The 22,689-nt window shown below is 60.8% G+C and overlaps 1 protein-coding gene across 2 annotated transcripts in view; it reads right to left on the minus strand.

Annotated features, from left to right (window-relative positions):
- Positions 1–495: 495 nt before the first annotated feature.
- Positions 496–22,689, minus strand: part of Cdh4 (cadherin 4) — a 446,648-nt gene continuing 424,454 nt past the window's right edge. Inside the window, exons 9-16 of one of the 2 annotated variants that reach the window (XM_047534707.1) lie at positions 21,022–21,207; positions 15,860–16,056; positions 15,040–15,182; positions 12,128–12,361; positions 8,502–8,735; positions 5,914–6,053; positions 5,047–5,211; positions 496–3,972 (exon numbers count right to left, since the gene is read on the minus strand). In XM_047534707.1, coding sequence (XP_047390663.1) covers positions 3,766–3,972; positions 5,047–5,211; positions 5,914–6,053; positions 8,502–8,735; positions 12,128–12,361; positions 15,040–15,182; positions 15,860–16,056; positions 21,022–21,207 — 1,506 coding nt within the window. In that variant the 3' untranslated portion in view covers positions 496–3,765. Of the gene's footprint in view, positions 3,973–5,046; positions 5,212–5,913; positions 6,054–8,501; positions 8,736–12,127; positions 12,362–15,039; positions 15,183–15,859; positions 16,114–21,021; positions 21,208–22,689 lie in introns of both variants that reach the window. The other variant, XM_047534698.1, reaches the window with a different exon arrangement.

The raw sequence follows: 22,689 nt of genomic DNA on the forward strand, positions 1-22,689 counted from the left end.
GCTGGTACACTCAGGCTGCGGCATCCACAGGCACGCGGGTCCCGTGCAGTGTGGGACTGAGTGGTGGTGGGGTGGGCCGTGGCCTGGGCCTAATCATTCCTTGCTGCCACTTTCTGGCTCCAAGGAGCCTGAGAATTCTACATTTGAACCGGCTTCTCCTGGTGTCACAGAGGGGTATTTGCTGAGACAAGAGGGGGAACATATTTTGTTCGCTTGTTAGCTTGATTTAAAACTTCTAAAAATGTTAAATGTTTGCACATCTTGGGCCTGGTTGGGTTTGTGTCTGCTGTGGGAAGGGACCCCATGACCACCCCAGCCACCCCGTCCTTCCACCGCTGGCCCCAGTGCGTGGAAGAAAAGCAAGCAGGTGAGGCGACTCTTCAAAGGGGGTTTATTCGCTCCTCCGCAGCAGCGAGCGGTGCCTGGCCCCCTCCCCACCGCACCACACAGAGCTGCTGTTCCTTTGAACCAAGACCACCGGGCACTAAAAACACATTGAAAACATCGACTTTCTTCCCTTTTTTTTTTTCTTCTTCTTTTTTTTTTTTTTTCGGTACAAAATGATACAAACAACAATACAAAATAGTTGTGCTGTTGACGGTTACAAAAAAAGCCGGAACACTTGTCTACGGCGATGCTCCGCGTTGCAGTGTGAATACGTCATACTCCGGAATCTTTCCAAGACAACCACGGTCATGCGGGCTGCTACACAGTCTGTCCATTTTCAGAAAGAAACATGCAAACAAATAAAACAGTCAGAATGGAAAAAGGAGAGAAAGAAAACGTAAGATGCGTTCCAAGGACACACACTCAAGTAGTGCCCGCCTGGAGCCACTCGCTGCCCAGGCCTCTGTGCACGGGAGATGCTGATTTTTGGTGTTATTCCTTTTAGCTTGATGGAAATGGAGATTCCCTTCCCCTGGCTTCTTACCTCGGAGAGGACAGAGTGGTCACCTCAGTGGGCCATGTGCTCTTGCTAGGGAAGCGGAGGCACCTCTGAGGGCCCGACATTACTCTGACACTTGGTGGTGGAGGCCTAACATTTTGGATGTGCGGAAAGACGAGAAAGAAGAAACCCGCTGGCCAGGAGATGGGATGCACAGGCGGCCAAGACCGAGGTGTTCTTGACACCACCTTGTAGCACAGGCCTCTTCCACTCTGGAATAAAAATGCCCTAAAGAAACTAAAGCATGCCCTGCACCCTGCCGGCCAGCCCGGGCCCTGCGGCAGGGCTGACCTCAGACAGGTCACATCTACAAGCTACAGAAGAGAGACGTTGATGCTGATTGTACATTGGCTAACGCTAACTCGTCGGCCTCGGGACAGAGCTCCGAGTGCATCTGGTATGGGAACCCCATCTTTCTCTGACCCCAGGGGCTGCCCAGGCTGTGGGGTGGAGGGGCAGAACTGTCCAGCTGTCACAGGAAGCCCCCGTGGACACCACCCCAGCTGGTGCTGCAGCCTCCACCTGCATGATGCAGGGGCCTGGAGGTGAGGAGAGGAGGGGAGTGAGGAGTGGAGCCAGGAGACACGTGCGCAGCAGGCCACGGGCTTGGCTCTTCTAGGGCAGAGGACCAGGTTAGCTCGGGGTTCAGGGTTCACTGCTGCCCACTGCATGCACGTTTCAAACGGCCCACTCTCACTCGGCTCAGAACTGCTGTCCAAGGACGGAGTGTCCAAACAATAAGCAGAAGGGTCCAGCTCCCATCCCTAGCCCCCAGGCCTCCCATGCCTCCTGCCAATGGCCACGTCCCTAGATACTTGGGCCCATTGGCTGCTAGTCCAGAGCGATTTGCATAGCACGGCTTGGGACTGGGGACCCCTTCCTTCATGGGCCCATCTCCTGGACTGGCTGTCTAAAGGCAGGGACTCCAGGCAGGACAGGATGGCTCCCTCCCTCCTCCCTCCCCAGACGGTCTCAGGAGAGGTCAGAATGGACAGAGCTGAGCTTGTGACCCAGCTCAGCTCTGGGAGAACAGAGATGGGGAAGAGTTTGGTTTGGGGAAGAACCCTGACGTCCAGTGGGACACACCCACAAGTTTGGCACACATAGAGTCCACTCAGGTGCGTCTTGAGGCCAAAGCTATTTAGAAAAGGGGACAATGTTAGTGAGGGGAAAGACCAGAGGCTGGGGAAGGAAGGGATCAGAGCCCTTCAGGTGGGGAGCATGGTGCCCCTCGCACCCCCAGGCTCCCCTGCCTTCTGAGGCTCTCCTGACCACAGCAGCAGTGTGGGCATCCTTGTCCTTCCTCAATCCTCGGACCTCCTGCTCCCCGAGGCGCTCTGACACCAGGTCCCCAGGCCACTGGTTCCCTCACCCTCACAGTGTCACTGCCTGGGCTGAGCCAGAAGCTGACCAGGCACAGGACACCCCTCCCAGGGCCTGCCTCCTGCCCTGGCCCGAGGTGCCTCTGAGCCCAGACATGGAGGTGGCCCAGGCCTGCTGTCTTGCCCAGTGAGAAAGGCAGATGCCCCCTCCTGGGAGTCTTTGGGCACGACCTTATCGATTGATGTCCTGCAGGACTGATAGCCCCCAGGCCTGAACCAGACCACGTGTGGACAGAGCAGTGCCAGCTCTGGGGGGCCCATGGCCAGGCAGCTTGGACCTGGGACAGGAAAGGAGGGTCCTCTCTGCACGTGTCGCCCAGAGTCATCTGTGGACAGATGGCACAGGAAGGCCAGGCCTTGCGCTGGCCACCTGCAGCAGTTCACCCGCGTCAGGAGCACAGGTCTGACGGCTGGGGGAGGGAGCTGCCGCATCTGCACAAGCCGGTGCTGGTGCCAAGCCCGAGCTGTCACCGAGAGGCAGGCGACTCCAGCCACGGGCCAGGCGTGGCTCTGTCCTCTGCACAGCCCTGGGGTGGCCAGTGTCGTGGGCGTTCAGGGGTTGGGCCAATGCGTGTTCACTGGCCTTCGATGGGGTCCGGGGAGTTCAACCCAATGCGTGGAAAGCTTGTCCCAGGGTTTGCAGGAAGCTGTGGCTTCTTGGACCAAAGGCGAGGGGCACCCCCGTGGCATGGGGGATGACCGCTGGCTCGGAGAGAGGCCTTCTGGGGGACTGGGGTGCTGGGGTGGCCAAGGCAGAGGTGGGAGCACCCGGGGCAGGCCCTGGCAGCCCACCGCCCCAGCTCTCCACAGCATCTGGCCGGGGTGGGGCAGCTGCCAACTTGGGTGAAAGCGAAATCCACACAGTTGGGCGCCATGGCCAAGGGGTGGCCAACTCTGGGGTCTCTGCTGCTGGAAAGCCCCTGCAGTGGACGCAAAGGCTATTAGGACCTGGCCCCAAGCTACACTTTCAAGAGTCACACGCCTTCTGTTTCTTAGTAAGAGACGCAGGCACACACACAAAAACAAAACCCCAAACCAAAACCAAAATAAAAGAAACAAAGAAGGGCCTTGTCCGTCCCTTCCTGGACGCCTTCAGCCGGCAGGGCTGCGGGCCTCTGGGGCCGGGCCGGGCTGTCTGCTCGCTTTCAGTCACTCCTGAGTTGGGGGATCTGACACGTGTACCAAAGGCACTTTCGTTTTTGAAACAGTGCTTCTGTTCTGGGAAGTTCAAGTCAGGACGGTGCCTCTGGCTCTCCCTTTGCGGTAGGTGGCGACTGAGAGGGCGGTGGGCCTGGCCACGACAGGGACAGGTCCTGCTGGACAGCTCCACCTGGGGAGGGACCTCCACAGCAGAGCCGCTGTCCCTGCAGGAGCCGGTGCCTGCCTGGGCTTGGTCCTCGCCGGGTCCGGCTGCTCTCGGGTCTGGGCGTGAGGGAGCTAGTCCTCCTGGCCGCCTCCGTACATGTCGGCCAGCTTCCTGAACCGCGGACCCCAGTCGTTCAGGTAGTCGTAGTCCTGGTCCCCGGAGCTGGAGGAGCCCAGGGAGCTGACGGAGCCCGCGGGGGAGCCGCTCCCCTCGTAGTCGAAGACCAGCAGGGAGTCATAGGGGGGCGCCGTGGGGTCATTGTCAGCCGCGCGGAGTCCCTGGGGGTCACAGAGACACGGGGTTAGGGCTGGTGTGCCGCCTCTGCTCTGGTCGCCCAGAAGAGGTGGCAGGAGGGAGGGCCTGAAGTTCCACGACTTTGCACACAGTAGGCGCTCATTAAGCACCCGGGCGTTTACCTGAAGAGCATCGAGAGGGCCCTTTTGGGGTGGATGTGAGAGCCGTGGGCAGGGACGTGGGTGCCCGCCATGCCCACCAGCGAGGGTGAGGCAGGTGCCTGAGCTGCAGCAGGCCCCGTCCTCACCACCCTCCATGCCTGGTTGCAGCTTCCAGGGACGAGGACCCAGCCCGAGGTCAGGAGTCGGTGGCATTAAAGCAGACAGGGCGTGTCCCTGGAACCAGCCCTCTCCTCCAGCGCTTGCCAACCGCCTCTGCCCGGCCTCCTGCACAGCCTCCTGGGAGGCCCCGCAGCAGTGGGGTGCATGTGCACCCAGCTCCCTTGCCCGCGGGGCAGGGTCTCTGCTGCCAGCCTGAGGTCCTTGTGGGAGGTGGCCCTGGGGCCTGCAGCTGTCTCTGGCTGGCCGGGCCCCTCCCTGGCTCCTTCCCCTCTCCCGTGCTACCTGGGATCAGCCCCCAGGTGAGCCGCTTGCCTTCAAGTCACGTCTTGAGTCTGCTTTTGGGAAAACCCACTGAGACAGGAAATGGACTCAGTCTAGAAGCAGACTCGGGTGGGTGACAGGCATATCGGGGACCTGCCTGCCAGTTCAGGGTGACCCTGGAGTCTGCAGGACGAGGCGGTGTTCCCACTGTGCCCCGTGGGGTGCGGGGCCCGGCCTGGGCGGAGCTGGAGCCCGCAGGTCCCTGCGGGTGAGGGAGGCTGTGCCTCTGGGTCCTCCATGGAGCAGCCGACTTCCTGTTAGGTGCCTGCTGTGCGCTGAGCCTGCAGCCTTCACCTCCCAGCAGAGGTGGGACCTCTGAGGCCAGGCTCTCAGGGCAGCGCCCCACCTGAACCCAGTCTGACGCACTTCTCACCCTGGGCTTCTGTTGATGTGTGCACGGGATTTGATTTCTAGAGGACACACCCTGCCGAGGTGTCTCACTGCCAGGGCACCTACCTCGGTGATGAAATCCCCGATGTCACCTGGGTGGGGCACCACAGGCCGGACTGGGTACTGGGGCTCGGCACCCACTGGCCGCTCGTCCACCCGCCTCACTCCAGGGGCCTTGCTCAGCACGTGCTCCATGGCTTCTGGCTGCTGCAGTTGGCTGAGGTCATAGTCCTGGGGACGGAGGCCAGGAGCGTCAGGGAGGCCCTCAGGTGGGCGGCAGGGAGGGTCCCAGAGTCCCTGAGCACACCTTCGTCTTGTTCCACCTGCCCGAGTGCAGGCCGGCCATCCGGCTGCCCTGCTTCCTTACCCACCCGCTGCCCGCCTCCCCTGGGGTCCCCTCCTTGCCGTTTCCCAAGTCCTGGCTGACCCCGGGCCTTCTCTGGCCTTCTCTGGCCTGCTGCTCCCCGAGAGCGACCCTACCCCCCCACTGTTTGACGACTAAGCCTGCCTGCTCTCACCCCGGTCCTCCCCACAGGAGAAGCTGGCCCTTCCCCCTTCCCACTGGGCAGCTCTGGGCCATCCTCACCCCTGTTCCTGCAGCCGCCTCGTGAGACTGTTGGGCAGGTGGGCACTGGTGTGTCCAGTGGACCCTGGTCCCTCTCCACTAGGGTACAGGGCAGGACTGGGCTGGGGCTGCTGGCTGGAGGGAGGGAGGAGGAGAACAGGGGTGGGAGGACAGGCCCCTTGGGGAGGACACAGGGTGCATGGCTCAGCCCAGGGTCGGAGGGGCAGGCGTGAGTGACCCAGGTTGGAGAGCTGAGAGTCCTGTGCTCTCGCCCTGAAGGCACGCTTGGCATGGGCCCTCCAAGGGAGAAGACGGGGCAGCTGACGGGGCCGCAGGCGGCCCGTGGAGACCGAGGGCCGTGCTCCCACCTGGTCCTCCTCGCCGCCGCCCTCCTCGTCGTACTTGAGGATGTTGTCCCGCACGTCGTCCTCGGGGTCGATGAGTAGCTGCTTGGTGTGCCGCTCCTTCTCCCGCCGCTTCATCCACACCACGAACAGCAGGACCATGGCTGTGGAGTGCAGCGCTGTGAGCGGGCGCGCCTGGCGTGTGCGCGGAGGGGCAGTGTGTGCATGCCTTCCCACCCGCGCCAGCACGGCTGGTGTTTGAGGGCGTGCCATCTGCATGTGCAGCTTGGGAGCACACGTGATCGTGTGCGTGTGTTCCATGCATGTCCACACGTGTGCACATGTATGTGTGCGTGTGGAGGCACGCTGACTGCGTGTCTCGGTGCACATTGTGTTCCCGCGTGCACACGCGCACACCTGCATGTCTCACCCGGGTGCAGCGTGCATGCCCCAGTGGCTTCCCACCCTGACTCGGCACTGCCCAGCACGCAGGAGGGTTTCAGGACTTCGCGGCAGTGGTTCCCGGCACCTGTGGGGCGTTTGCTCCAGGGGACGCCACCCTGTGGGCACCCCGACCCACAGATGCTGGGTCCCTTCTATAGAGTGGCGGAGGGTCGCCCCAGGGCCCACAGCCCTCCTGTGTGCGGTGAACCGGCTCTGGGTGGCAGGATGCCTGGCGTGGTGTGAATGCCCTGTGGGTAGCCGTCCCCATGCCACTCAGGGACTGAAGGCGGGAAAGGCCGCACATGTTCAGCACGACCCTGACTGGTGTCTTCCTGAACATTCTGCAACTGCAGTTAGCGGGGTCCACGGATGCGGAGTCCGGGGTGCAGAGGTCTGGCTGCACCTCCTGCCCTGCACCCCGCAGGGGCCCTGGCCCAGCACATGCCTTGCCACTCGGGGGCAGGGGACCGGGTGGGAGCTGAGGGGCCCACCCACATGTCCTCTGGCCATTGCTCTTCTGCACAGCACAAGGGTGAGGTCAGAAGAGGAGGTGGAAGGGTGGGTTTGTGGGCACCACGGGTCTGGGCAGGAGAAGCATTTCTGCCCATCGGAAAGGGATGGGGAGGGAGGGGGCCCATAGAGGGCCTCGCCAGCCGGGAAGGGAAGGAGAGTGTGGGTCCCCCCTGTGCAGCCTCGCCCAGCACCAAGGGGTACCTGGGAGCAGGCTGAGGGTTCTCCCACCTCCCAAAGGACTTGGGGTGCTGCTCAGAGGTTCAGGCACAGACCCACACTTGTGGAGAGGGGGCCTCTCTCTCCCCACCCATCTGGGCCTCCTCCCTGCCTTTCGAGGTCTGTGCCAGGCCCCTCGCCCCCGGATGCCCCCGTGAATCTCCAGCCCCTTGGGGAGAGCCTGCCCAGGCCCCTTTGCCACCCTGTCCTCTGCTGTCTGCACCTGCACCTGCTCTGGGGCAGAGTCTGTGGGCGTGGCTCTGGCACCCCCTACGGTGCACACGTCACACCCCCTACGGTGCACACGTCACACCCCCTACGGTGCACATGTCACACTGTCCTGGTACTCAGCTCCTGTCATCTCCCTCTTTCACAGACTTGGAGACCAAGGCCCAGAAGTGACAGACAACTGGGACACCACCCCAAGGACAAGTGAGGTGGGCGCAGGGACCCGCCCCCGAGGACAGACAAGTGGTCCCTGGGTGCGAACCCTGGGAGAGCCCGTGACGGGAGGATTCTGCTCAGAGGGAGTAACAGTGTGTCCCCAGAGTGTGGAAGGACAAGTGGTGGCCAGGGGACTGCCTGTGGGCCCAAATTGTGGAGAGCGAGGAGGACCCCAGTACATTAGTGACTGATCCAGATCCAGAACCCGAGACCTGCCTAGCTAAGCAGGGAGGCAGGAGGCCAAGTCTGCTCAGGCAGTTCCTCTGCAGCCAGGGCCTGGGGCGTGTCCACCCTGGGAGACGAGATGGGAGGCTGTGGGAAGAGGAGGGAAGAGGAGGGGGAGGCCCCGGGGCCTTGCCCTGCGCCTGGCGGTGCTCCTGCCGAGCCTGGGTCCTGGCCCAGCCCGCAGCTGGACAAGCCGCTCAGGCAGCCTCCCTGAGGCCGGGCCCCAGGTGAGTCAGGCCCCATCTCCCTGCTCATGCGTGCTCTGGGCAGGGGGTCCCTCCCAGGCCAGGTCTTCAGAGGAGCCAGTGTCCCCACCCAGCCGGGTGCCCCCGCAGCCTGTGGGCAGCTCCGTCACACTGACCACGGTGGTCAACGTAAGCCCCGGCAAGAAACCCGGAGTTCAGAGCCGTCAGCAGACTGGAAAGGGAAAAGCAGCAGAGGCCTCAGCGGTGGGGCAGCTCGGAGGTGCTGGCGCCGCACCTGCGGGCAGGAGGCCAGGGCCGCCTGACGTGTGCAGGGAGGGAGCCGGTCTCAGGGTGCGGGGCTCTGGGAGGCAGAGTGGGCGGCGGAAAGGGGCCAGGCCATGACACCCTGAGCTGCTGGGTCGGGCCCCTGACCTCCATGGGAACAGGCCGTCCCATGTTGCCACAGTCCCCGGTCAGGTGGACGCGGCTGAGGGTGGACTGTGGTGCCACCCTGGACCCCCTCCGCCCGGCCGTCCCCTGGCAGAGCGCCTGCCCGCGAGGTCCCTCGTGCGTGGCGGCACTCACTTAGCAGGATGACGATGCAGAGGAGGATGGCCACCATGGCGCCCGTGCCCAGCCCCGCAGCCGCCACCGCGCCCGCCGCCGTGCAGTCGCCGTTCTCGTCGCACGGGCACACCTTGACTTTGATGACGGACGTGTTGGAGAGCGGAGGGTTCCCGGAGTCCGTGACGGTGACGGGGACGTCGTACACCCCGGCCTCCAGGTACAGGATGCGCAGGCCCAGCTGGGCATGGTCACCTGGCACAGAGCACGGTGACCCTCAGCACGCGGCCAGCCTCCTGTCCCAGCAGCTCTTCTGAGGGGACACCAGGGCTGGAGGTAGGGAAGCCTGAGCCGTCCATTTGGTCAGCAAGGACACGTGCATGCCAAAGGCGCACACGCACGCACACACACACACACACCACACCACACCAATACACACACACACCACACCAATACACACACACACACACACACACACACACCACACCACACCAACACACACACACACACACACACCACACCACACCAATACACACACACACACACACACCCCACACCACACCAATACACACACACACACACACCACACCACACCAATACACACACACACACACACCACACCATTACAATACAATACACACACACACCACATCATTACAATACACACACACACCACACCATTACAATACACACACACACCACACCATTACAATACACACACACACCACACCATTACAATACACACACACACCACACCATTACAATACACACACACCACACCATTACAATACACACACACAACACACCATTACAATACATACACACCACACCATTACAATACACACACACCACACCATTACAATACACACACACACAACACACCATTACAATACACACACACACCACACCATTACAATACATACACACCACACCATTACAATACACACACACAACACACCATTACAATACACACACACCACACCATTACAATACACACACACACCACACCATTACAATACACACACACACACCACACCATTAAAATACACACACACCACACCATTACAATACACACACACCACACCATTACAATACACACACACACAACACACCATTACAATACATACACACCACACCATTACAATACACACACACACAACACACCACTACAATACACACACAAACACACACACCACACCACACCAATATACACACACACACACCACACCATTACAATACACACACACACAACACACCATTACAATACATACACACCACACCATTACAATACACACACACACAACACACCACTACAATACACACACAAACACACACACCACACCACACCAATATACACACACACACACCACACCATTACAATACACACACACACAACACACCATTACAATACATACACACCACACCATTACAATACACACACACACAACACACCACTACAATACACACACAAACACACACACCACACCACACCAATACACACACACACACACCACACCATTACAATACACACACACACACCACACCATTATAATACACACACACAACCCACCATTACAATACACACACACCACACCATTACAATACACACACCACACCATTACAATACACACACACACAACACACCATTACAATACACACACACCACACCATTACAATACACACACACACACACACCACACCACACCAATACACACACACACCACACCATTACAATACACACACCACACCATTACAATACACACACACCACCATTACAATATACACACACACCACACCATTACAATACACACACACACAACCCACCATTACAATACATACATATCACACCATTATAATACACACACACACACACCACACCATTACAATATGCACACACACCACACCATTACAATACACACACACACAACACACCATTACAATATACACACACCACACCATTACAATGCACACACACACTACACCATTACAATAAACACACACACCACACCATTACAATACACACACACAACCCACCATTACAATACATACACATCACACCATTATAATACACACACACAACACACCATTACAATACACACACACACACTATTACAATACACACACCACACCATTACAATACACACACACACACCCCACCATTACAATACACACACACACAACCCACCATTACAATACATACATATCACACTATTATAATACACACACACACACACCACACCATTACAATATGCACACACACCACACCATTACAACACACACACACACAACACACCATTACAATATACACACACCACACCAATACAATGCACACACACACCACACCATTACAATAAACACACACACCACACCATTACAATACACACACACAACCCACCATTACAATACATACACATCACACCATTATAATACACACACACAACACACCATTACAATACACACACACACACCATTACAATACACACACCACACCATTACAATACACACACACACAACCCACCTTTACAATACATACACACCACACCATTATAATTTGCACACACACCATTATAATACACACAAACACACCACACCATTACATTAATACACACACACTACACCATTACAATACACACACCACACCATTATAATACACACACATACACACCACACCATTATAATACACACACACACCATTATAATACACACACACACACCACACTATTACATTAATACACACACACCCCACCATTATAATACACACACACCACACCATTACAATACACATACACACACACCACACCATTACATTAATACACACACGCACACACACCACACCATTACATTAATACATACATGCACACACACCACACCATTACATTAAATACACAAGTACACACAGCACACCATTACATTAATACACACACACACACACATCACACCACACCATTATGTTAAATACTTTGACATTACAAGGAAAAGGTCATTGCAGCGTGTAGGATGAAGACACAACTTCCTGCACATATAAAGAGTTTTATCAAATCAATTAGGAAAAAGCCCACCTGGAGGAAAGCAGGCAAAGGCATTGAACACCACTCACAGAAGGACACAGCAATACAGAGTTCAGACATCCCTCTGGTAGTCAGGAGACGAAATGAGAGAAAGGTTTGGCCATAAACTGACAGCATGCTTTGAAAGCAATCGCATTCTGTGTTGGTGGGTGGGACGCGCCCTCTGCCCGCAGAGTAGACCCTGATTTGGAGAGGGCGTGTTCAAAGTGCGACCACACTTCAGCTTCTGGAAACGCTTTTGCACCAGCCCGCCCCTGGGGAGGGGTCCCAGGACACTCGGCAGCCAGGTCTGATCCACCCACCTGAGCACGGGGTGTGGCCAGCGCATGGTCACTGCTGCCGGCGTGGTCACGGCGGGGCCGGAACAGCATGGACGGGGGATAACCTGGTGGCCTGGTGAGCTGGAGCGGGCAGAGCTCAGCCCTGGAGGCCGGGCCACGGCCCAGCCTTGCTCGGGAGGGCGAGGGCTGGGGGTCCTCCAAGAGGACCACCTCACCTCGCAGCTCACTTGTCAGGGGTCGGGCCCCGGGGGCCTGAAGCCCAGATGGGATCTCCCCAGGCGCTCGCCCAAGGGCTCACCGTTGAGGCGGGTGATGGTCCAGTTCTTGCGCACGGTGGCCGGGACGAAGGGCAGCTCGAAGACGTAGGGGCCGACGTTGGGGTCCACGTCCGCGTCGGCCGCGGTGATGTTGATGGCGCTCAGGCCCGGCTTCTCGCACACCTGCGCCTCCGTGGGCAGCAGCTCGGGGGCGTTGTCGTTGATGTCGATGAGGTAGATCTGCAGAGTCCCAGTGCCGCTGGCCGGGGGCATCCCTGAGGGGCAGGCACAGGGAGGCATGGGCCAGGCCTGCCCTCCAGGCAGTGCACAGACAGCACCCGGCACTCAGCAGACACAGCTGTGTGCGGCTGACCCGCCCAGCCCCGCCCCAGCCTGCGCCGCAGCCAGGGGCCTCGAGCAGCTCAGAGCCATCCTTGGACCAGCCGGTCCAGCCGGGCCGGGGACCTGCTCCCTTCTGGGGCCCAGGAGGGGCTCTGCAGGGTGCCAAGGCCTGGGCCTGCCCTCTGAGTTCTTCCCTGCTATTCCTGGCCCTCCTGTGTCTCCTGCCTCACAGCCGGCCTCTCAGAGGCTGGGAGCCCCAGGCTCAGGTGCCTCGTCACAGAGGAGGGACAGGCACTAACTGTCCCTGAGAAGGACCTGGAGGGTCCCGAGATGAGCTCTGGGTGGAGGCAGTCTCCACAGAGGCCCGTTTCCTCTGGCCTCCGTGTGGCACAGGTGCTCTGCTGAGCTCAAAGCCCAGTCCTGCTGCGGCCCAGCCTGGAGGGCCTGGTGGGCACGTGCGTGGCCAGGATCTAGGGCAGAGAGGCCCATCTGCTCCTCAGACGTGGAGGCAGTGGCCGCCCAGCAGCGTCCTCACCGCGGCTGCCTCCTGGTGGCCACTCTTGGCTCAACACCAGAGCCATAGTTTTTGGCTGAGGCAGCGCATCTCCTGCAGGATGTCTTCAATCTTCCGGAAAACGCATCAAGGCAGCGAAGCCCCACAGGCCGCGCTTGCCTTTGTGGATGGAGTTGAGCCACCCACTCGGGAGAGGCGGGTGGAGTCTGTTGCAGCCCAGGCCCCGCCCCCGCCCCCCCACGAGTCCCCCTGTGCGGACCCCAGATTGTGCCCCCTCCTCTCTGACCCAAGCCCCTGGGCTGGAGCTGTGGCAGGCGAGGACTGGAAGATGTCCCCAGCCGGCTGGGTGGTCATGACAGGCTGACTGCAGAGCAGCTTCGTGAACCCTGGGCCTGAGGGTGGGGTGGCCCAGGGTGGTCGCCTGGCCTTGACTTTGGCTTGCCACGGGTCCAGCTCTTGGGCGGCTGCTGCTCTTGTTCGTAGGTCTGCCCACCCCGCGACTCCCAGAGCCCCCAGTGCGGCGAGGTCACTGCCTCTGGGCACGTGCTTTTCCTGACCCGTGCACCCCTCTCCCGCCCGCTGCCTCTTCTAGCTTCTCCCTCTGGTCACGCGGGGCTTTGTCCCAGGGGCAGGTCCTCACCAGAGGAGCCCCTGGCCGCTCTCCCATCCTGGTGTTTCCTTGAGCTTCTCCATACTGAAACTACCTGCTGACTTGTGTCTCAGCTGCCTCCCTGCGGTGGAGACTGCAGGGATGCCCCCAGCGTCCATTTCTGCTTTCTTTTAATGAAAGAATTGGGGCCCCAAGTTTTACCTGGGGACCCACTGTCCCCTGAGAAAGCTATGTTTCCCAGCATGCCTTGCAGCTGGCCAGGGCAGCGTGAGTCAGTCTGGCCTTTGTGCACTCCAGAGGCCTGTGTGGCTGTCCCTGAGAGCCTTGGGGGTGTGCCCTGGCCTCCCCTCCCAACTCTGCTGTGTAAGAGTGTGGTCAGGGGCTGGCGCTCCAGTGGCCGTCTGGACCCACTCTGGCCCAGCCAGCGTGGCCGTGGTCACAGAACCAGGCTGGGTCATCAACCTGGCCCTGGGCTCTCATGAAGTTGCTGTTGTCCGGCGGCTGCACTGGCTCTGGCCAACAGATATGGCAGGGAGCTGCCTGCTGGGCAGGGCTCTGGTCTGCTGGGCAGTGGGGTCCCCCAGGTAGAAAGGGACCACCAGAGACGGAGCAGGAAGAGGCCCGCTGAGCACTGGCTGCTGCTTGCTGGTGCCAGCCTTGCCTGGGCTGTGGTCATGACTCACTTGGTTGGAGTTAGCAGGGTTCCCCCAACTGTGCAGAGGAGCAAATGGAGGCACAGAAGGTTCAGGTCCCCTCCCATCAGGGAGCGGTGGCCCTGGACTAACTGGCTCCAGAATCTCCCTCCCGCCCCTCTGTCTCTGTAGGGAATGACCCACAGGAGCCCTCGCTGGCTGTCGGGGTGCTGTGGGTCCTGGGGGACCTCCTGGCCGCAAGTGCCAGGACCCCGGAGACCGGGCCTGCGACCCTCAGATCCCCCGCAGCTCCAGGCACAGCTCCTCCGCTCTGCGGCCAGCCTGGCGTCCTGGCCGCTCTCCCTCCTGGGCTCCAAGGCCCCGAGTATGGGCCTTGCTCCGATGGTCGGCTATAAAGGGCGGGCAGCCACCAGAGGTGCTGTGCCAGGGGCACCGCTCGGTGTGCCGGGCCTCCCGCCCTCTCAGCCGGCTCAGCCGGGGCCTCTGGCCAAGAACCTGAGATTGTTCACAGGTGGAAGCTGAGCAAGGGCTCAGGTCATGGAGTTCAGCAGGGATGGGCTGGGACGGCCACGCAGTGAGTCCCTGATCCCGACTCCCGGGTGCCAGAGGTGAGTGAGGGCCAGCGTGAGTGGCCAAGTGGCACATGACCCGGCCCCCCGGGAAGCAGAGCAGAGGAGGCAACAGCAGGTTTGAAAGGTGGGGACAGGGCCCCAGACGTGCCTCCGGCTGCCTGCCGCATCCTGCGTCCCGCCCTCTGGGTGCTGGGGCCTCCGGAGCCCCAGGCTGGCACCCCCTCCCCGGGCAGCTGCAGCAGTGCCTCCCTGGAGGGCTCACCATTGTCGGCTGCCAGGAAGGTGGCCTCGTAGACGTTGTTTCTGATGTAGAGGGACTCGCGGTCCAGGACGGCGGCCGTGGTGACCTGACCGTTGGAGGCGTTGATGTGCAGCCAGTTTGCGGGGTCCGACAGCTTTGAGTACCTGCCGAGGGGGGCGGCGGGAGGTGGGCCCGGGGCTGGGTGCGCGGGCTTCCAGCGGGAGGGACCTGCACCAGCCTGCGTCTGCCTTGGCCTTCTGTGTCCCTTGTGTCCCCTGGGAGTCCCTGGAGGCCGTGAGCGCCTGGCAGCCTGCCTCCCACAGCAGGTGACACAGCGGGGCTCCCTTGGGGTGCTCCTGCTACTGTGGCCGTCCCAACCCTTTGAGGACCCCAGGAGGTAGGTAGTATGGGGACACTGAGGAACAGAGTGAGTGGCCTGCCCCATCGCACAGCTGCTGAGGATGAAGCCAGGACCTGCCGAGGGTCCAAAGCCCTCCCCCCAGGGGTTCGGAGACCCCACGGTGCTGCTGTGGGTGGGACTGGGGGCCGTGCACCTGCAGGCGCTGTGGAACAGCACGGGGGGGAGGGGGGACGCCCATGCTAGGGACTCTTGGGTAGGGAGCGGGGAGTGCTGCCCCGGGGACTCTTGGGTAGGGAGCGGGGAGTGCTGCCCCAGGGACTCTTGGGTAGGGAGCGGGGAGTGCTGGCCCCGGGGACTCTTGGGTAGGGAGCGGGGAGTGCTGGCCCCGGGGACTCTTGGGTAGGGAGCGGGGAGTGCTGCCCCGGGGACTCTTGGGTAGGGAGCGGGGAGTGCTGGTACGGGCGCTGAGGCCAGACCCACCTCACCGCCTGCTGCATGAAGCGGTCGGGGTCCACGGCCGAGAAGGTGGTGAGCGCCGTGCCAGCCGGCACGCCCTCCTCCAGGCGGATGAGCTTGTGGTTGGAGGGGAAGTAGGGGGCCTCATTGACGTCAGTGACTGAGATGGTCACCCCTGCTGTGGACTGGAAGGACATCTGGATCCCGCTGGCCAGGGCCGCCTGGTTGGACACCATCACCGTCAGCATGAAGGCCCTGTTCAGCTCGTAGTCGGCCGCCTGCAAGGAGGGAGTGAGCCGGCTCCCGTCCGCCCCTTCCTGCCCATCCCGTCCCCCTGAACTCCTGATGGGGCCTCCTTGAATTCAGTTAAAGGTCTGGAGGTGAGGTCATCTCTCCAGATGACCCCGAGCAGGGCGCTTGGGCAGCAGAGGAGCGGGCCTGCAGGGATGCGGCTCCCGGCTGAGGGGCCCAGGGCAGGGACTGGGAGAGGAGGAAGGTGCTCTTGGAGCCTCCCTGGCAGGTGGCCGTCCCCAGAGCCTGCAGGGAACACACTGGGTTTGACTGGGGATTGATCTCAGGGTCTGGCATGAGCCAGGCAAGTGCTGGACCACTGAGCCACAGTCCACCGCGCTGTGGTCCGAGCCCCGCCAAGGGGGCGTGGGATGCCGCACACCAGGGCCCTGACCCGGCCCTGCCTGGGGAGGGCAGCACGCGGCAGCCTGGTCCCTGGTGCTAGCAGAGTGGCTCTGCTCCACCTCCCCTCACGTTTTGGGAGGCGGAAGAGAAGCTGCCGGAAGCAGCCGGGGTCCTGACCAGGAGCTTCTGGGTTCCTGAGTCCTGGCAGGCTCACCGGACACTGCGCAGCACAGTGCCTGCACCCTGAGAGGGAGGAGTGCAGCGCTCCGCTCAGGCCAGCCAGGAGAGGGTCGAGCTTCGGCCTCGGTGGAGGCAGCGGGCCGAGAGAGGGGCCAAGCAAGGGGCCGGACGAACACCTTCTCTGCTGTGGCCGGGTGGCTGTCCACCTTGAGACATCCAGAGGGCGCAGCTCACCCACTGTGCTGTTCAGAGGGGCCTGTGGAGGTGACCGGGCCTGAGGGCCGCTGCCTGTCTTCGCCTGCGCCGCCCGGGACTGCCAGCTAGAAGGCTGTCACCAGAGCGGCCCCGACCGGCGCCTCCAGCACCACCAGACAGGATGAGCCCCCCTCAGTCCCCGGGCACGAGGTGAGCAGATGCCAGCATTGAGCACTGAGCGAGAAGCAGGTGCCGGCTTCTGGTGGAGGAAGCAGAGAAGACGACTTTCCTGTGGGTGTGTCCATGTTTGCAGAAAGCCCTTGGCAAGGATCCAGCAGAGCCAGTAGCAGTGGCGGCCTGTGGTCGGCGGGATGGACTCGTGCAGGCCGGCTGCCCCCCTCATGTACAGGTGGCCTTGGAGCAGGTGGGTCCTCCCACAGTTCAGAGACGTGAAGCCAGCTCTACAGCACACAAAGCCACCATGTGCCATTGGCCCAGTGTGGGGAGCCCAGTGTCCCTGTGGGACTTGCTCAATGGCCAACAATGGTTGCAAAGAAATCCAGACTCGTTTGGTCCTCGAGCTGCCTGGGACGCCTTGGGTGTGTCATTTTCGACATTTTGTGTCTCGCAGGGTAAAGTAAATAGGCCATTATACCAAGGACGGGACCCAAGGGCTTTGATGAAGAGGAGCGAGACAGGCGAGGGTGGCCGCGGTAAGCCGAGAGCCAAACGCCACTGTCAGGAACGGGGGTCAGCACAGAGCTCCTGCCTGCGCTGCCCTGCAGACGCCCAGGCGGAGGATGGTCAGCCCCCAGGGACGAGGGCGGCCTTGTGACTGCAGTTGCACACTCAGGGCTGAGTCTGGAGGGGGATTCGGTCAGAATCCGCACCTGCCCAGTGGTAACGGGGAGCGAAGCGCAAACCCAGGTGCTCCTCTACCGCTGCGGAGCTGAGCGGGGCCTCCGGAGACGCCTGGTCCCGGCTCTGGCCAGGAGACAGCCGCCCTCTGTGGACAGGGCTTTGTGGCTGAGAGAGAACCCGGGATCTGGGGACCTGTGGCAGCCACGGGGAGCAGGAGGTCACTCAGACGGGGAGGGTGACGGGGAGGGGAAATGAGCTTTGGTCCCCTTCCTGCTGGACTCAAGAGCACTGTGCTCCTGTTGGTGGTTTCGAGCAACAGGAATCTGCTGAGGAGACACGTGCACGACAGAAATCAGTGGGTGGTGGGCTCAGTCGTCTCCGCTGGGGCGACTGGATGGACTCGCCTTGGCGGCTCGGCTGCCAGAGGTGTGGGGCCAGCCCGTGCCCCCGGGCAGGAGCCAGCTTGGGGCGAGTGCGGCTCCCAGCATGCACTCTGCTCCCCAGCAGGAGGGGAAGCACCTTGTCCCTGGCCTGCTCCTTGTCCCCGTGCTCTGGAGGGTCCCAGGCTGTGGTGGGCCTGCTGCCCGGTGCTCCACCCGGGAGCCTCCTGCGGGATTCTGGGCCATGCCCCACTTGTGGGCTCAACCTCCTGAGGCAGGAGGGTGGGGACAGGGCCCTCCTCAAGCCAAGGGCAGGCTGGACAGAGGCGTGCCGGCCCTGAGCCTTCTCCCCACGGCACTGAGGTTCTGTGTGGAGCAGGGGTGGAGGGTGGGCTCCTGAGGGTGGCGACAGACGCTCCTGACCTTGGGATGTGGGAGCAGAGGGGCTGTGCATCCAACCCAGGGGCCGCTGGGAGGGGGCGGGGTTTGGGCCGGAAGGTAGGGTGCAGGGCAGCGCTGGGGTCAGCCAGACCCTCCCTGACCTCGCTTCCTGCACTGACATCCTCACGGCAATGGGGCGCCTCCACCACTGGGGGCGCCCCTGTGCCGACACGTGGCCACCGCCAGGGGAGGGGGAGGCCAAGGCGGGGCTGCCTTTCCTCCAGGAGCTGAGCTTCAAGGTGCACAAAGGGCCTTCCTGAGGAAGGACGCTCTTGTTACAGAGAATGCCTGGTAGTGAATGAAGAGAGACAGACAGAATCGAGCTCACTTCACAATCCCCAAGGAAACAATGGACACCCACCAAGGATCTGGACTCTGCTGGAGGGAGGGGAGCTGGCACGCAGGCGCGGGGCGCCTGGAGGTCTGCACACGAGGAGCAGGGAGGGAGTGAGGTGGGGCTGTCACGCTCCGTTGGAACTAGCCAGCTGGGGAAAGGCTGGCCTCAGAGATGACTCCGGTCTGGGACGGTGGTCTTGGCGGTAGGATGGAAAGCCCTCGCTGCTCAGGGACACGGCTTGAGGCACAAATGCCAGACATGGCAGCTTACTCTCAAGCACCCCCACCAGGAAGGTAAATGGGACACAGCAAAACGCTAGCGCTCGCTGGGCCGGGTGACAGGCATCGGGGCTCAATTGCTATTGCTTTTGTGCATCTGCGTTTGAGGAATTTCATACAGAGATAAAAACAGGACTTCATGGGGATTTTCAGCAGAACTAGCACCAGCAGCTTGCTTGGGATGCTGGGGAAAGGTCATGTTGGGCCCAGAGAACAGAGGAAGGGCCTGGAGGAAACCAGAGGCAGAGGTGGCACGGCTGCTCCTCTTTCCTTGGTAGCAGAAGTTTGGGAAATGTGTCCGCTGACAAATTGTGTGATTCAGTATCTCCTCTGGCTAGGAAGGACCATGTGTCCACATTTTGCCTAAGAAACCATGAACAAGTGTTTCCAGAAGGTCCCAGAATAAGAGGAGGTCCTTGAATAAAGAGACTTTGTTAAGGGTCCAGACAGCTCTTCGGTAGAGAAGAGGCTTTCTTCTCTTTTCTTTGTTTCCTCTTTCATGCTGTCTGTAAAATTCTTGTGCTGGCTGGAGCTCTTGCAGTTGTTTTGGACATTGAGGCACCCTCTAGGATGAAAGATTTGCACACCGCAGAGAGAGAGAAGGATCTGGGTTTCTGCTGACTGAAGCTGTCACAGGGCTCCTCTCGCTTCAGAGAATAAAGCCCTCAAGACTTGACAGCTCTGTGGTGAAGGTTCTGCTACCGTCAGCTGAAGGCAGTCTCTGAAGGATTCAGCCTCAGTTAGACTGGCGTGTCCGCCTCCCTCACCTGGCCCACGTGGCTTTAAGCTCACCTTCCGCTTCCTGTCCGTGCTCTATGGACACCGGATTCTCTCTTGTTCTTCTTGTTCTTGTCTGTTAACACTTGCTTGGGGCGAGCTGCTCGGCCGCTCCGTACCCAGGTGTCCCTGACTGGTAAGTTTCCTGTCACTCCCGCCTGCTCTCCGGGGAGGCGTGGCTGTGAGTGCAGGGAAGGACTGAGGCGGAGGCCAGCCCTGCTCCTGCAACACCAGGCTGCCTGTCACTTAGAGAGTTCAGCTGAGGCAGAGGACGTTCTAGAAGAGCAGACCTGAAGAAAGACCACTAAAGAAGCTGGACCGTCCTCAGAGCATTCCCACACCAAGAGGAGGACAAGCAGGAAGGGATCCGAACAGGACCAGGGCCACCCGTGTGACAGCAGGGCCACAGACCTAGGGCACCCAGAGGTGCGTCACCCAGAGGTCCTCGGGGACGGGGACAGAAGGAACAACCGTCACATGTCCTTCTGGTCAGTCCATAACCTGGGCCCCAAACCCAGGGGCGGCAGCAGGGGAAGGAAGACTGGAGGCCTCCTCATGCAGAAAAGCAGGTAGCCGGGTGTGGTGTGCCCGCCTGTGCTCCCAGGGAGGCCGAGGCCGGAGGAGTGTGGGTTCAGAGCCAGCCTCAGCAACCCAGCGAGGCCCTAACAACCGTTTTAGTGACGTCCTGTCTCTAAGTAAAAAATAAAAGGGGCAGGGATGTGACTCGGTGGTTATGCACCCCTGGGTTCAACTCCTGGTATGAAACACACACACACACACACACACACACACACACACACTCCCGCGAGAACTTCACGCATCAGGAAGTCCCTGGCGTCTCTAGTGCACCCTGCTTCCCACCTGGGTTCTGCAGGGAGGCCCGGGACGCTCGCTTGGGAGTCTTCAGAGAACCGCCTTCTTCCAGGTCAGGGGAATGTGGTCAGGGGACGGGGTGGCTCGTGGGGTGTGCTGGAGTCGGGTCCTGGTGGAGGCTGGCCGTACCTGGCGGACGCGGCCCGCACCCTGGGCTACCGGGGAGGCAGCCGTGGAGCCAGTTGGCCTCCGTGTGCCCAGTCCTGGCAGGTGTGGGCAGTCACTCACCTTCACCACGGTGACCATGCCCTCGTTGGTGACGGGGTCCGTGCGCACGCTGAAGTGGCCCGAGGGGTCTCCGCTGATGATGCGGTAGACCGCGTTCCAGTTTGCAGAGTGGGGCTGGTCTCGGTCCATCACGGTCAGGTTGGCGACCACCGTTTCCACCCGGTTTTCGGGGACCTCCCCTGCAAACTGTAAAACGTCAGAAAAGAGGGCGTCACGACCCTGCGTGGAGCCTGAGGCCTGAGGCCTGGGACTCTCCGCCAACCCTGGGAGGTGCCAGGCTGCTGCTCCAGCCAGGGCGCGGGGTGGGTGGGCAGGCCGGGCACCCGTGGAGACTGCGGGCCTCCAGCCAGACCAGCAACACCGAGGCTCCCGCTGCCGACACTGACGGAGCAAGCCTGGCCCACACGCATCTGCCAGGACCTCCTCAGGACGCTCCTGGCCGTTCCTGTCTGTGTGGAGACCAGGGCAGGCTGACGCGGGGCACAGGGATGGCGTAAGCTCGCCAGACAGGAGAAGGCGGTGACGGAGAGGCAGGTGCCAGAGGCTTCCGGAATCACCTCTGGGCTCCTTCCATCCCCTAGTCCCTGCCATGGGTCTGGGCTTGGGGTCGTCCACTGTGGATAAGCAGGTGACCTCCTGTCACAGCCCAGGAGGGCTGCAGCCACGAGGAGGCACAGTGTGTGCGAGTGTGAACCACTGGCCGCAGAGCTCTGGGCACCACCCAAGGCTGAGAGCCCAGTTCAGAAGGGCTGAGCCCAGTCCAAAGCACCGCCATCTTGAAACGGGTCCTGACTTTTGTACCAGAGGCTGCATTTGTGCTCTGCCTTGGGCCCTGCGCATGCGTGCGGTCAGTCGGGCGCTGTGCAGTCTGTTTTTGAGCCACAAAGACATGGAGACCCCAGCCAGTCCCTCTCAGCTCCCTAGAGCTTAGGGACCTCAGGGGTTCTGCAGGAGCAAAGCCAAGTCCGCCACCTGGACGCTAGGTGTGTCCACCCGTTTCCAGGGGGCTGGGGTCGGCCTGGTGAGCAGGGGGCGGAACTCAGGCTCACGCTGCTCTGCCAGGTCTTTGTTGGCACCCAGACACACCCATCAGGAGCTTCCCGGCGCCCTCCTTTCCTGCTCTGGCTCAAGTTGAGGAGCCACGACAGAGACCTGGCCCTTCATAGAAAAGGTTGCAGGTTCCAGTTCTAGACCCTGTGGCCCCTGTCTCAAAACCTGCTCAGAAGTGGGCATGTGGCCCCAGCTATCAGTACTCAATGTGTCCCTGTCTCTGGCCTGCACTGGTAACCACAGGATCTGAAGGGGTGAGTGGGGGAACTGCCACACAGAGCTTAGGAACAAAGCCAACCCAGGGGACGTGTGGCTGAAGGGAGGGTCTAGGGATGCTGTTGGAGCCTGGATACAGCCATGCCTGATGTCGTGCTTCAGGACCTTCCAGCCTCTGTGACGTGAGGTGTTTTCTCTTTGCTCATGTTGCCAGGGTCAGCGTAGTGGACATCAGTTGGGCTTCCTGGCTCTCTAGCGCCTTCTGAACTCTTCATTATTTCCTAGAAAACTGCTTTTCTAGTCTCCTCTGTGGCTACATCAGGGCCAGATGACCCAGGACCTGCCAGTCAAACTCACCTGTGCGGCTGTGATGCGAGGCAGAGGCGGGGGCAAGGTTCTGTG

Source organism: Sciurus carolinensis, chromosome 2, assembly GCF_902686445.1.
Source record: "Sciurus carolinensis chromosome 2, mSciCar1.2, whole genome shotgun sequence".
In the NCBI taxonomy this organism is placed as follows: Eukaryota; Metazoa; Chordata; class Mammalia; order Rodentia; family Sciuridae; genus Sciurus; species Sciurus carolinensis.